Source organism: Mytilus edulis, chromosome 12 (assembly GCF_963676685.1).
Source record: "Mytilus edulis chromosome 12, xbMytEdul2.2, whole genome shotgun sequence".
NCBI lineage: Eukaryota > Metazoa > Mollusca > Bivalvia > Mytilida > Mytilidae > Mytilus > Mytilus edulis.
Window position 1 is genome coordinate 57,520,936 of NC_092355.1, and position 15,430 is coordinate 57,536,365.

The 15,430-nt window shown below is 33.4% G+C and overlaps 1 protein-coding gene across 3 annotated transcripts in view; it reads left to right on the plus strand.

The window, feature by feature from the left end:
• Positions 1 to 9,396: 9,396 nt before the first annotated feature.
• The window catches only part of LOC139499566 (uncharacterized), a 68,811-nt gene continuing 62,777 nt past the window's right edge, over positions 9,397 to 15,430 (plus strand). The window contains exons 1-3 of one of the 3 annotated variants that reach the window (XM_071288301.1): positions 9,397 to 9,492; positions 9,826 to 9,924; positions 10,980 to 11,087. In XM_071288301.1, coding sequence (XP_071144402.1) covers positions 9,415 to 9,492; positions 9,826 to 9,924; positions 10,980 to 11,087 — 285 coding nt within the window. In that variant the 5' untranslated portion in view covers positions 9,397 to 9,414. Of the gene's footprint in view, positions 9,493 to 9,825; positions 9,925 to 10,261; positions 10,357 to 10,979; positions 11,088 to 15,430 lie in introns of those variants that run through there. The other 2 variants (XM_071288302.1, XM_071288303.1) reach the window with 2 other exon arrangements.

Consider the following 15,430-nt stretch of genomic DNA (forward strand, 5'->3'; position numbering starts at 1 on the left):
TCATGACAAAACACTGATGTTTAACACAGAACATGAGACACATCATGACAAAACACTGATGTTTAACACAGAACATGAGACACATCATGACAAAACACTGATGTTTAACACAGAACATGAGACACATCATGACAAAACACTGATGTTAAACACAGAACATGAGACACATCATGACAAAACACTGATGTTCAGGGCCTAAACTTAACACTCGCTGAGGGGCCCAAGGCGACCAGAGTCTCGGCTTGGCGAATATATTTAATCATCCTGATCGCCCAGCTGGGGACTGTAAAAAAATTGAAGTAAATCCCCTTTGTACCCTTTCCCCCACAATATTAATATAGACTGTTCCCAAAAGGAAACCTGTTTGTCTTATCAAAGCAATATAGTAATATATTTCCGAAAACCAGTAGGTTCTGTCTAATAACCTAAACCCAGTTGGACAGCTCTGTTTTCAATCCGGAGTCACGATATGGCATATAACTCTTTCTTTCCGCATGTTTTCTTAATTCTGCTAAATTTTCTACGATTATTTCATTATTGAATAGTGTTTTATTCTAAACTGTTCAATCATGTCAATAAGCATTGCGAAAGGGATGTTTTCGTATTGTCCTGGGAGTCATTACAAGCCTGTGTTAGATGGTAACTTGTCCCTGATTCGCTAATAACAAAAATATTTGATGAAAAAATGAAACACAAAATCTCGTAAATAAATATCTTAATATCTAGTTTGATATCCAATCTTCATTAAAAACTATTTGAAAAATATATTTTGATAAACACTATTAGACATGTAAGAGGATGGATTGGATTGAGATAGTATTTAATATTCAAAGAAAGAGCCATATTGTCTACATGTCAACAGGAATTGAAAAAATTGAAGGGAGATAATTTTGTTAGGAAATGACCTAAAATAAATATTGTCAAATCTTATGATACATTTCTGGTGGCAATAAATCAAATATTATAAACTATAAAGGTTACCACACAAAAACATTTTCAAGACTCAAAACTTACAAGTAGGATTCCATAATAAGGCTTCATTAGAAAAACTGTTTTGTTTCATACCATGAACATACATCATGTACATTTAAAGAAGAATTAAAGAAATTTGTATTTGAACATAAATAAAAACTGTACTTCCTGTTTTACTACTTGTATTTATGAAACAAATGTTTTTGCTTTTAACAATTATGGAGAATTAACAGTTTTAAGATTGTGCAATATATGCAATGTATTGTTGCATCAAACTAATATGATCCTCTTGGCTTAAGTGCCTTTTCAGAAAACTAGCACCCTTCTGCCCTGAGATTCAAGCTGAAACACTGTTAGTATATAAAAAGTAATTCTCAGTTTTATTTTCTGTTATTCTTTTAGTATAAAGATTTAGTGGGCTCCTAGAATTTCAAGTGGGCCCCTGAAAAAAATATCTTAGGGGCCAGCTTGGCCCCTCTAGAAAAACAGTTAAGTCTAGTCCCTGATGTTGTTCAACACAGAACATGAGACACATCATGACATAACACTTATGTTCAGCACAGAACATGAGACACATCATGATGAAACACTGATGTTCAGCACAGAACATGAGACACATTATAACAGTATAATAACACACCACTGATGTTCATCACAACACATGAACAACATCATGACACAACATTGATGCTCAACACAGAACATAAAGACAAATCATGACACACCACTGATGTTCATCATGACACAACATTGATGCTCAACACAGAACAAGACAAGAATGTGTCCAAAGTACATGGATGCCCCACTTGCACTATCTTTTTCCATGTTCCATGGACTGTGAAAATTGGGTAATAATCTAATTTGGCATTAAAATTAGGAAGATTATACTATAGGGAACATATGTACTAAGTTTCAAGTTGATCGGACTTCAATTTCATCAAAAACTACCTTGCCCAAAAACTTTAACCTGAAACTCCCACTTTCATTTTCTATGTTTAGTGAACCGTGAAATTGGGGTCACAAGTCTAATTTGGCTTTAAAATTAGAAAGATCATATCATAAGCAACAAGTGTACTAAGTTTCAAGTGGATTGGACTTCAGCTTCATCAAAAACTACCTTGACCAAAAACTTTAACATGAACGGACGGACGCACAGACGAACGGACGGACGCATGAACGGAGCCACAGACCAGAAAACATAATGCCCCTCTACTATCGTAGGTGGGGCATAAAAAACATCATGACACAACTCTGATGTTCATCACATAACATGAGACACATCATGACACAACACTGATGTTCAACACACAACATGAGACATATTATGACACAACACTTGTTTTCAACACAGGACATTAGACACATCATGACACAACACTGATGATCAACACACAACATGAGACATATTATGACACAACACTTGTTTTCAATACAAAATAGGAGACACATCATGAAACAACATGCATTTAAAGACAACATGTGACATATCATGACACAACACTGATATTCAACATAGGACATGAATCATATGACAGAACATTGATGTTCAACACAGAACATGAGAGACAACAGGACACAACACTTATGTTCAACACAGAACATGAGAGACAACAGGACACAACACAGAACAAGACACATATTAGGACACAACACTGATGTACAACACCGGAACATGAATCACATGACACATTACTGGTGTTCAACACAGGACATGAATCATATGACAAAATAGTAATGTTCAACAAAGAACATGATACACAACAGGACACAACACTGATGTTCAACACAGAACATGAGACACATCATTAAACCTCACTGAACTATACATGTAATCAGAGTACTGCACTAAATGTGAAACCTACCTTTTTTTTAAAGCATAACACTGACATACTAATACTAACATATGTTCTGCACCTGACTACTGAGAGTAAATAGACAAACAAATATAACAACACACAACACATGGCCTGGATCTGACCTGACTACTCAGACAAAATAAACAAACAAATATAACAACAAACAACACATGGTCTGGACCAGCTGACTACTCAGAGTAAATAGACAAACAAATATAACAACACACAACACATGGCCTGGACCTGACCTGACTACTCGAGTAAATATACAAACAAATATAACAACAAACAACACATGGTCCGGACCTGACTACTCAGAGTAAATAAACAAACAAATACAACAACTAACAACAAATACTTTGGACCTGATTTCTGAGATTAAATAGGCAAACAAATACAACAATACACAACACATGTTCTGGACCTGACTACTCAGAGTAAATAGACAAACAAATACAACAACTAATAACACATTGTCTAGACCTGACTTCTCAGAGTAAATAGACGAACAAATATAACAACAAACAACACATGATCTGAACCTGACTACTCAGAGTAAATAGACAAACAAATATATCATCAGACAACACACGCTTTGGACCTGATTACTCAGAGTAAATAGACAAACATATATAACAACAAACAACACATGGTCTGGACCTAACTTCTCAGAGTAAATAGACATACAAATATAACAACAGACAACACATGGTCTGGACCTGACCTGACTACTCAAAGTAAATGGACAAACAAATATAACAACACACAACACACGGTCTGAACCTCACCTGACTACTCAGAGTAAATAGACAAACAAATATAACAACACACAACACACGGTCCCACAACAAACTACACATGGTCTGGACCTGACTACTGAGAGTAAATAGACACAAATACAACAACTAACAACAGATGCTTTGGACCTGACTACTGAGAGTAAATATACAAACAAATACAACAACACACAACACATGTTCTGGACCTGACTACTCAGAGCAAATAGACAAACAAATACAACAATACACAACAGATGGTCTTGACCTGACCTGACTACTCAGAGTTATTAGACAAACAAAAAATAAAAAACAACAGTAGAGGGTCACCAACAGGTCTTTAATGTAGCGAGAAATTCCCGCACCCGGAGGCGTCCTTCAGCTGGCCCCTAAACAAATATATACTAGTCCAGTGATAATGAACGCCATACTAATTTCCAAATTGTACACAAGAAACTAAAATTAAAATAATACAAGACTAACAAAGACTAGAGGCTCCTGACTTGGGACAGGCGCAAAAATGCGGCGGGGTTAAACATGTTTGTGAGATTTCAACCCTCCCCCTTTACCTCTAACCAATGTAGAAAAGTAAATGCATAACAATACGCACATTAAAATTCAGTTCAGGAGAAGTCCGAGTCTGATGTCAGAAGATGTAACCAAAGAAAATAAACAAAATGACAATAATACATAAATAACAACAGACTACTAGCAGTTAACTGACATGCCAGCTCCAGACTTCAATTAAACTGACTGAAAGATTATGATTTCATTATATGAACATCAGGTACAATCCTTCCCGTTAGGGGTTTAGTATCATACCATCATAACATATATGAGAAGAACATAACCCGTGTCATGCCAACAACTGTTTTTAGAATAAATGTGTTTAGTTCCGATGCAAAGACCTTATCACATGTTCTGGACCTGACTACTCAGAGTAAATAGACAAACAAATACAACAACTAACAACACATGATCTGGACCTGACTACTCAGAGTAAATAGACAAACAAATATCACAACTCATGGTCTGGACCTGACCTGACGATTCAGAGTAAATATACAAACAAATACAAGAAACGACACATGGTCTGGACCTGACTACTGAGAGTAAATAGACACAAATACAACAACTAACAACACATGGTCTGGACCTGACTTCTCAGAATAAATAGACAAACAAATATAACAACACACAACACATGGTCCCACAACAAACGACACATGGTCTGGACCTGACTACTGAGAGTATATAGACACAAATACAACAACAACCGACACATGGTCTGGACCTGACTACTCAGAGTAAATAAACACAAATACAACAACTTACAACAAATACTTGGGACCTGATTTCTGAGAGTAAATAGACAAACAAATACAACAACAAACAACACATGGTCTGGACCTGACCTGACTACTCAGAGTAAATAGACAAACAAATACAACAACTAACAACATATGGCCTGGACCTGACTACTCAAAGTAGATAGACAAACAAATACAACAGCTAACAACACATTGCCTGGACCTGACTACTTAGAGTAAATAGACGAACAAATACAACAACACACAACACATGGTCTGGACCTGACCTGACTACTCAGAGTAAATAGACAAACAAATACAACAACTAACAACACATGGCCTGGACCTGACTACTCAGAGTAAATAGACAAACAAATATCACAACTCATGGTCTGGACCTGACCTGACTACTCAGAGTAAATAGACAAACAAATATAACAACAAACAACACATGGTTTGGACCTCACAACTCAGATTAAATAGACAAACAAATATGACAACTCTTGGTCTGGACCTTACCTGACTACTCAGAGTAAATGGACAAAAAAATATAACAACACACAACACACGGACTGAACCTGACCTGACTACTTAGAGTAAATAGACAAACAAATGTAACAACAAACGACACATGGTCTTGACCTGACTACTCAGAGTAAATAGACAAACAAATACATGAATACACAACACATGGTCTGGACCTGACTACTCAGAGTAAATAGACAAAAAAATATAACAACAAACAACAGATGCTTTGGACCTGACTACTTAGAGTAAATGGACAAACAAATATAACAACAAACTACTCATGGTCTGGACCTGACTACTCAGAGTAAATAGAAAAACAAATATAACAACTTACAACACATAGTCTGGACCTGACTACTCAGAGTAAATAGACAAACAAATACAACAACTAACAACACATGGCCTGGACCTGACTACTCAGAGTAAATGGACAAACAAATATAACAACAAACAACACATGGTCTGGACCTGACTTCTCAGAGTAAATAGACAAACATATATAACAACAAACAACACATGTTCTGGACCTGACTACTCAGAATAAATATACAAACAAATGCAACAACACACAACACATGGTCTAGACCTGATTCAACAGAGTAAATAGACAATCAGATACAACAACACACAACACATGTTCTGGACCTGACTACTCAGAGTAAATAGCCAAACAAATACAGCAATACACAACACATGGTCTGGACCTGACCTGACTACTCAGAGTCAGTAGACAAACAAATATGACAACACAAAACACATGGTCTGGACCTGACTACTCAGAGTAAATAGACAAACAAATATGACAACACACAACACATGGTATGGACCTGACCTGACTACTCAGTAAATAGACAAACAAATATAACAACACACAACATATGGTCTGGACCTGACCTGACTACTCAGAGTACATAGACAAACAAATAAAACAACAAACGACACATGGTCTGGACCTGACTACTGAGAGTAAATAGACACAAATACAACAACTAACAACACATGCTTTGGACCTGAGTACTGAGAGTAGATAGACAAACAAATACAACAACACACAACACATGGTCTGGACCTGACCTGACTACTCAGAGTAAATATACAAACAAATATAACAACAAACAACACATGGTTTGGACCTCACAACTCAGATTAAATAGACAAACAAATATGACAACTCATGGTCTGGACCTTACCTGACTACTCAGAGTAAATGGACAAAGAAATATAACAACACACAACACACGGACTGAACCTGACCTGACTACTCAGAGTAAATAGACAAACAAATATAACAACAAACGACACATGGTCTTGACCTGACTACTCAGAGTAAATAGACAAATACATGAATACACAACACATGGTCTAGACCTGACCTGACTACTCAGAGTAAATGGACAAACAAATATAACAACAAACAACTCATGGTCTGAACCTGACTACTCAGAGTAAATAGACAAAAAAATATAACAACAAACAACACATGCTTTGGACCTGACTACTTAGAGTAAATGGACAAACAAATATAACAACAAACTACTCATGATCTGGACCTGACTACTCAGAGTAAATAAAAAAACAAATATAACAACTTACAACACATAGTCTGGACCTGACTACTCAGAGTAAATAGACAGTTAATATAACAACACACAACACATGGTCTGGACCTGACTACTCAAGAGTAAATATACAAACAAATGTAACAACACACAACATATGATCTGGACCTGACTACTCAGAGTAAATAGACAAACAAATACAACAACTAACAACACATGGCCTGGACCTGACTACTCAGAGCAAATGGACAAACAAATATAACAACAAACAACACATGGTCTGGACCTGACTTCTCAGAGTAAATAAACAAACAAATATAACAACAGACAACACATGGTCTGGACCTGACTACTCAGAGTAAATAGACAAACAAATATAACAACTTACAACTGTTTTTCAGCAGACTATCTGCATTCCAATGGGAACAAACCGTGGCCCTCTACTTGCCGACTTGTTTCTTTATTATTATGAGGCTGACTTCATGCAGGAACTTCTTAGGAAGAAAGATAAGAAGTTCGCAATATCCTTTAACTCTACTTTTCGCTGTATAGATGATGTTCTTTCACTAAAAAATTTAAAATTAAGTGACTGTGGAACGCATCTATCCAATCGAGCTAGAGATAAATGATACTACAGATACAGTTAAGTCGGACTCATATCTTGACTTACATCTAAAAATTGACAACGAGGGTCGGTTGAAAACAAAACTTTACGACAAAAGAGATGATTTCAGCTTTCCAATTGTGAACTTTCCATTTCTAAGCAGCAACATTCCAGCAGCACCTGCATATGGGGTATATATCTCCCAACTGATACGATATTCCTGTGCTTGCATTTCCTATCATGATTTTCTTGATAGAGGGTTGCTGTTCACAAGGAAGCTATTAAACCAAGAGTTCCAAATGGTGAAGTTGAAATCATCCCTTCGTAAATTTTACGGACGCCATCACGAGTTGGTTGACCGTTATGGAATAACCGTTTCACAAATGATATTGGATATGTTCCTTACGTCGTAACTACAATCCCCTTCCCTTTCATGAATGTGACCTACCGAATTAGACTATTTACCGGATTTGATATCACATAAGCAACACGATTGGTGCCACAGTAACCTGTAGGACCTGACCTGACTACTCAGAGTAAATATACAAACAAATATAACAACAAGCAACATATGATCTGGACCTGACCTGACTGCTCAGAGTAAATGGACAAACAAATATAACAACAAACAACACAGGGTCTGGACATGACTACTCATAGTATATAGACAAACAAATATAACAACACACAACACATGGCCCAGACCTGACCTGACTACTCAGTAAATAGACAAACAAATATAACAACAAACAACACATGATCCAGGTTGTCTTATTTGGTACGGGCACAAAATGTGGGGGGTTAAACCATATATGCTTTTGTACCATTCCCCTTTGGCATATCTAGACCATTGGTATTAAAAATAAAGCACACAATAATAAAACCTGCACTATTCAATTACCATTGGTCTGTATGGAAACTGATACTTAGTCATTATACTGAATCAACATTAAATCAAAATTCTGAATTAAATTAGACAGTTTTAATGGAAAAATGCATGCATGGTTTGATTTTAAAATATTTCTCTTTTTGTTTGAGTTATGGATGGTGTTCTTATTTTGCTTCTTGACATGAAACAATTTTTTACACTTATGTTTCACTTGATGTTGTGTTAACAACTTTGGTCAGGTAGTGATATGTATAAAGATCTAATGTAGAAATATCTTGTAAAAAGGACAAATAGTCATTAGATTCATATAAAATGTAATTCCATTTAATCATATAATTGTTCTGAATCTGAAAATACTACTCTTTTTCACTTTTCTTTGTTTTGTTTTTTTAGATTAATGATTATACTGAATCTGCACTAAATCCTGTTGTTAATTAGACATGTTTAATGGACAACAAATGCTTGAATGAATAATAATAATGATAATAATAATAATCTTTATTTAAACATGTTAAAGAGGATCTCAACTTCTTTATGTTGTACTAAATCAGAAAATAAAACTTTTTTCATGCTTTTTTGAATAATTTATTATTAATGGAATCTACACTAAATCCTGTTGTTAATTTATATAGGTTTAATGGAAAACTAATATTTGTAATAATTATATAAAGTGGGGTCTCATTTTACTCATAGTATTGTTCTGAATCAGAAAATATAACTTTTTTCATTTTTCTTTGAAAAATTTCTGTTATAAAATTTATGATCAAACTGAATCTACACTAAATCCTGTTGTTAATCAGACAGTTTTAATTAATGTGACTGGTCATTTCTGTTTATATTTATTACACAACATTGTCCAGTTTATCAGACAAGTTTTGATGTCAGTTGTATTATTCCAGGATGGTGGACGGACAGCATTAATGTGGGCAGCCTTGTTTGGACATGTGGAAGTGTCTCGACTACTTCTGGAGAACAGATGTAACAAAGATATCACAGATGTATGTTATCTACTAAATCTGGTCACATTACTTTTAATCAACACAAAATCATGTTGTTAATGAGACAGGTTTAATGGACAAATATTTGTAATAATTATATAAAGTGGGGTCTCATTTTACTCGTAATATTGTTCTGAATTAGAAAATATAACTTTTTTCATATTTCTTTGAAAAATTTACTTTTATAAAATTACTGATTTTACTGAATCTACACTAAATCCTGTTGTTAATTAGACAGTTTTAATTAATGTGACTGGTCATTTATGTTTATATTTATTACACAACATTGTCCAGTTTATCAGACAAGTTTTGATGTCAGTTGTATTATTCCAGGTTGATGGATGGACAGCATTAATGTGGGCAGCCTTGTTTGGACATGTGGAAGTGTCTCGACTACTTCTGGAGAACAGATGTAACAAAGATATCACATCAGTATGTTATCTACTAAATCTGATTACATTACTTTTAATCAACACTAAATCATGTTGTTAATTAGACAGTTTTAATGAACAAATATTTGTAATAATTATATAAAGTGGGGTCTCATTTTACTCATAGTATTATTCTGAATCAGAAAAAATAACTTTTTTCATATTTCTTTGAAAAATTTACTTTTATAAAATTTATGATTTTACTGAATCTACACTAAATCCTGTTGTTAATCAGACAGTTTTAATTAATGTGACTGGTCATTTCTGTTTATATTTATTACACAACATTGTCCAGTTTATCAGACAAGTTTTGATGTCAGTTGTATTATTCCAGGATGGTGGATTGACAGCATTAATGTTGGCAGCCATGAGAGGACATGTGGAAGTGTCTCGACTACTTCTGGAGAACAGATGTAACAAAGATATCAGAGATGTATGTTATCTACTAAATCTGATTACATTACTTTTAATCAACACAAAATCATGTTGTTAATGAGACAGGTTTAATGAACAACTAATATTATTTGTTAGAATCATCTAAAGTGGGGTCTCATTTTACTTGTCTCCTCGTACTAAATCAGGAAATGTAAATATTTTTCATATTTCTTTGAAAAAGTTTTTTTTTTTAAATTGATCATTATTCTAAACCATGTTAATCAGACAGATTTCATTATTATATCAACAAATACTTGCTATAATTATATAAAGTGAGATCTCATCTATCTCTGTGCATTTTACTGAATCCATTGATATAAATATTTTATGCATTTCTTGAAAAAAGGTTAACATGACATTTCTGATGGAAGTTCTGACATCCCACAATAATACTTGTTGGTTATTTGTTGTTTATGTAGAATATAAATACAAGTGTGACTGGTCATTTTGTTCAGTTTTGACCACTGATTCATGTGAGATACATTTTGTTTTTATTTATTACACAACATTATCCAGTTTATCAGACAAGTGTTATATCAGTTGTAGGATATGTTGTATACTATTTATATTGGTAACAAAGTAGTATCCATAATATTTACCTGTTATTTGGTATAATTATAGAGAGATGGTAAAACAGCTCTACATCTGGCTGCTGAGTTTGGAGAGCTACATGTCACAAGATATCTAGTAGAAGAAGGAGGCATCAGTCCCTTTGTTAAAACACATGAGGTAATATATTATAGTAAATGCTCAGTATTCAACTAGTTTATAATGCATCACTAAAATGATGTTTAAGATATTTTTGGTCAAATGGAATTTTTTTCTCAAGGTTATAGTTACACATATGTCATATGATACTTTAAATTGAACTAAAAATATGGAAGTGTTTTATAGACTTGTATGGCTTAGTTTTACTATAAAACACATGAACATAGATGATCATATAAAAGAAATCCAGTATTTGTTTTCAAAATCTTCAAAAATAAAATGATTTTGTTTATAGACCACTAATACATTTTGGGTGATTAGTTATACTAAAAAGAGATAATGTTATTATTCCATAATTTGTAAGCCAAATTATATGAATATCTCAGTTTTAGGGAAAAGAAGCAATAGTAATAACCTATAAGTAAATGGATAAAATAGTTTTTGATATCAAAAATAATAATTTGTATTGATTCAAAATTAGACCTGGCAATATCCTGAATATGGCACTTGTTGTCATTAAACAAAATGAAAACAAACAAACTGTCAAAAGACCCATACACCAATCCGTTGTCGTAACAATGATAACAAAATTATTAGATAGTATCAAAATAGTCTTAAGCAATACATTAAATGAAGGCAACAGTAGTAGAAATTCATAGATCGATAGAGAACAAAAAAAATCCGGGTTACAAACTAAAACTGAGGGAAACGCATCGAATATAAGAGAACTACGATACAACAGAAACACAACATTAAAATGTAACACACACAGGAAACGAACTATAATATAACAATGGCCATTTCCCTCACTTGGTACAGGGCATTTTAAAATAAAAATGGTGGGCATGCCAAACCTCCCGCTTTATTGGCGATGTTAATTAATGGTTGCCCGTGGACAAGTAAAAAAAATATACAAGACACAGTTCAAATCCAACAAAGACATAAAATTAATTTCAAAATGTATAAAGAAACCAATGTTCAGCAAGTAAAAACATCAATGTTCATGACGATAAATATTACACAAGCATAAGCCTTTCAAAAAGGGCTAAGTTGACTCTTAGCTGATGAAAATGGAAAGTGCTCTCGCTTTGTAGATTTATTCATTTACTAGAATAGCCACGTGCATCAATCAACAAATTTAACTACACACGTGAGGTCACATGTTATGAAGTAGTATATATCGTTTAACGTTGTTGTTTACGAAACTCCAGAAGATTCGACTATTTATAGATAAAAGTTACCTGTGTACCAATATCATGAATATGCATGATTAGTGACCAGGCAAAATCTAATTGCTAAAATAGAGAGGACAAATCCGATACTCTACGGGATTGAAGGACATTTACTAGGTTTGGATTGTCCTAACCAATCAATAAACTTTGATTATTCACGTCTCGTAATATCTTCCAATCAGGTAGCAAGAAAAATTCACGCTCTGACTGACCAACGTTTAATTCTTAATATCGACTCCTAGGAAATAGATCGATTACCAAAATAAATAAGAATAAGTATGCGACCCCAAGTCGCGTAACATTGCATTGGCTTTGTCGATTAAGTTTTATCCATCAAAATATTTGTAGTGTCATTTCTTTAAATTTTGTATCTAGATTCAGATGGCTATCTATTGAAATTCGGAAAGTAAATTAAGTTTTTGTCTTATTTATAGATGAAGGGTCAACATTTTTTGTTGTCAAACTGGTAAATAAATGCACATCAAGACAATAATAAATAATCAAAAAAAACAAGTGTGTCAGTTGAGAGAAACACCACAAAATCAATAGTTTATCTATTATTTAGTTTACATTTCTTCAATCACTGTCCTCAAATTTAGTATATTATGTACCTACTGGCTACAATTTTTATTCCAAAACTGTAACAAAATTATCCTTTACATGTCATTTCATTGGTTGGTTTGCTGTTAGGTTTCTGTCCCTTTGATGTTAACCCATTTCCTATTTTCCTAATTATTTACACATATAAACAAATGGATTTTATTTGTTTGTGATGCACAATAGTGCTAAGTAAGAATCATATATTAGCTTATTAACAAAAAATACTTAAATATTTATTGGTATCATCAGGGTCAGTAAATGTTTTTTCCGGACAAGTAAAATTTTTAGTTTTACTTGCCCAGGGACAAGTGCTCACAACAAAAATTTCCACACCCCTGAAGACTACAATACAAATAAATTGGAGAAAATATAGGACAGAGAAACAAATGAATAATAGCCAACAAAAGGTACCAGGTTAAAAATGTAATACGCCAGACGTACAAGTTCATCATATATTTATAATTTAATAGTTAAAAAAACATATTATTGTAACAGTTACTTTATCGGAGTTATCTCTCCTTATATCATGTATATGGCAAAGTTTAAAAACAATTAATAAATCTGTTTTTTGTAAAATATAGCAGTAAATATGATAAATCACTTTATTTTCTATATAAACATGAAAAGTCTTACACATAAATTACATACAACTTTCGAAATTTTCAAATTTTATTAAACATCTCGACTGTTTATTGTCTGTTTTTTTCAAAATCCAATATGGAGGAAGACACCCCAGCCTCCTTAAGGGGGTACCCAACACTATACCCCAAAAAAATCCTGTCGTTTAATTTTTCTTAATTTTTTTCATTGATAAACTAGGCCAACCTGAACATCTTCTAAAAATTTTAAAAGATTTGAACCATAGGTTTAAAAGATTTGGCAACTCAAACATTTCATCTTTTACATACTAGTAATGGCCAAAATTGGAAGTTTCTGAAATATTGGTATAGGGTTAAATATTTAATTTTTTTTTTAATTAAATCCTAAATTGACAATAGCATAGCTAATAATGATAGCTGAGGTGAATATAATGTCATTTATACCCTTTTCTTGTAAGTTTTTTATTCCGGATTTACAATTTTGTCCGAATTTTAAAAGGGTTATCAGAATCAGCCCCAAAAAGTGAATGCTGTGCTTCTAGTATTTGAAGAAGAATTTTTTTTTGAAAAAAATGTGTCGTTTAATTTTTTTTCGAAAAACTAAGCATTTGGAGTGCTATACTAGTCGGTTGTTCTTGCAAAATCTTTTTAAAATTTAACCGTTAGATTTTTTGGTATTTAAGTTTAAAATATGCCCCACCCTGAAATTGATTCAGTAAATAAGAGCAAAATCTATTCAAAAAGTGCATAATGGCCATATTTTTTTTTCGTCTTTTGAACTAGGCCATATATATTTTGCATGCTGATGTATCATCACAGGGTTGAGTGTCTTGCATCATGATGACCTTTTTGTGACCTTCAAATGTGACCTCAAGGTCAATGTTGAGTTTTTTTCGTGAAAAACACACCCATGTAGGCCATAACTTCTTCGCCTTTTGACCTAGGCCTTACATCTTTGGCATGTGGATGTATCATCATGAGGTGGTGTGCCTTCTTTAAATTTTGACCTTCATGTGACCTTGAACTTTTACCTTGAGGATGATAATTGTGTTTTTTGGTAAGAAACATTTGTATGGGCCATGACTTTTATGTAGTTATGAATTCATGTTTATTTAAAAAAATCATATTACACAAGCTTCAATCGACCATACAACAATATAGACACATTTTATGACATTTCAACCCATTCCATGCACAGGGAATACATAATGGACAGGTAGTCACATAAAAATGTTTGAAAAAGGAATAGTTTCTATTGAAGCGCAATGCACATACTTAACTACTCAACAGACAGCAAAGTGAAAACTTCCTAGGAATCAAACAGTAGGAGGAGTTATGCCGAATAACTGTATACCAATAATGGGATGGACGGAAGGACAGACGGACAGGGGTAAAACAATACCCCCCCCTCCCTCCAAAGGATGTAACTGATTTTTGATTTGAGATACGAGCTGTTGAAATTAAAAGCATGACACGCCAAAAATACATATGATACATAAGGAAATGCTTTAAAGTTGGCAGTTGCTTTACATGATCAAGATTTTCACTTTATTGGTCCACAGATTCAAAAATATACAATTCAAAATTTAAGAACAAAACTATTCGTGCAAAGAACCACGGTTCATGAGAGATGAAATAGAGCTGACTGTGCAAAATCCTTATACTGTGAAATCTAGTTCGTTAAACATAGAACTTTTTTAGCATTTCTGCAGAGGTTATGAAAATTAAATACAACTGTTTTTTGTAAAAAAAAAAAAAAGCACGGCAGTAACAAGTTTCACATTATTTTTTGGGCCTCTTATTAATAAAGAGAATGATTATTGTATTCAGTAATAATCTTGAATTGAAACTTGAGAAGAAACATTTTCACTTGTCAAGTGTAAAAACACCACACTTTCTTTTTTATATTTATTTCAAAATTGCATTTTGATTT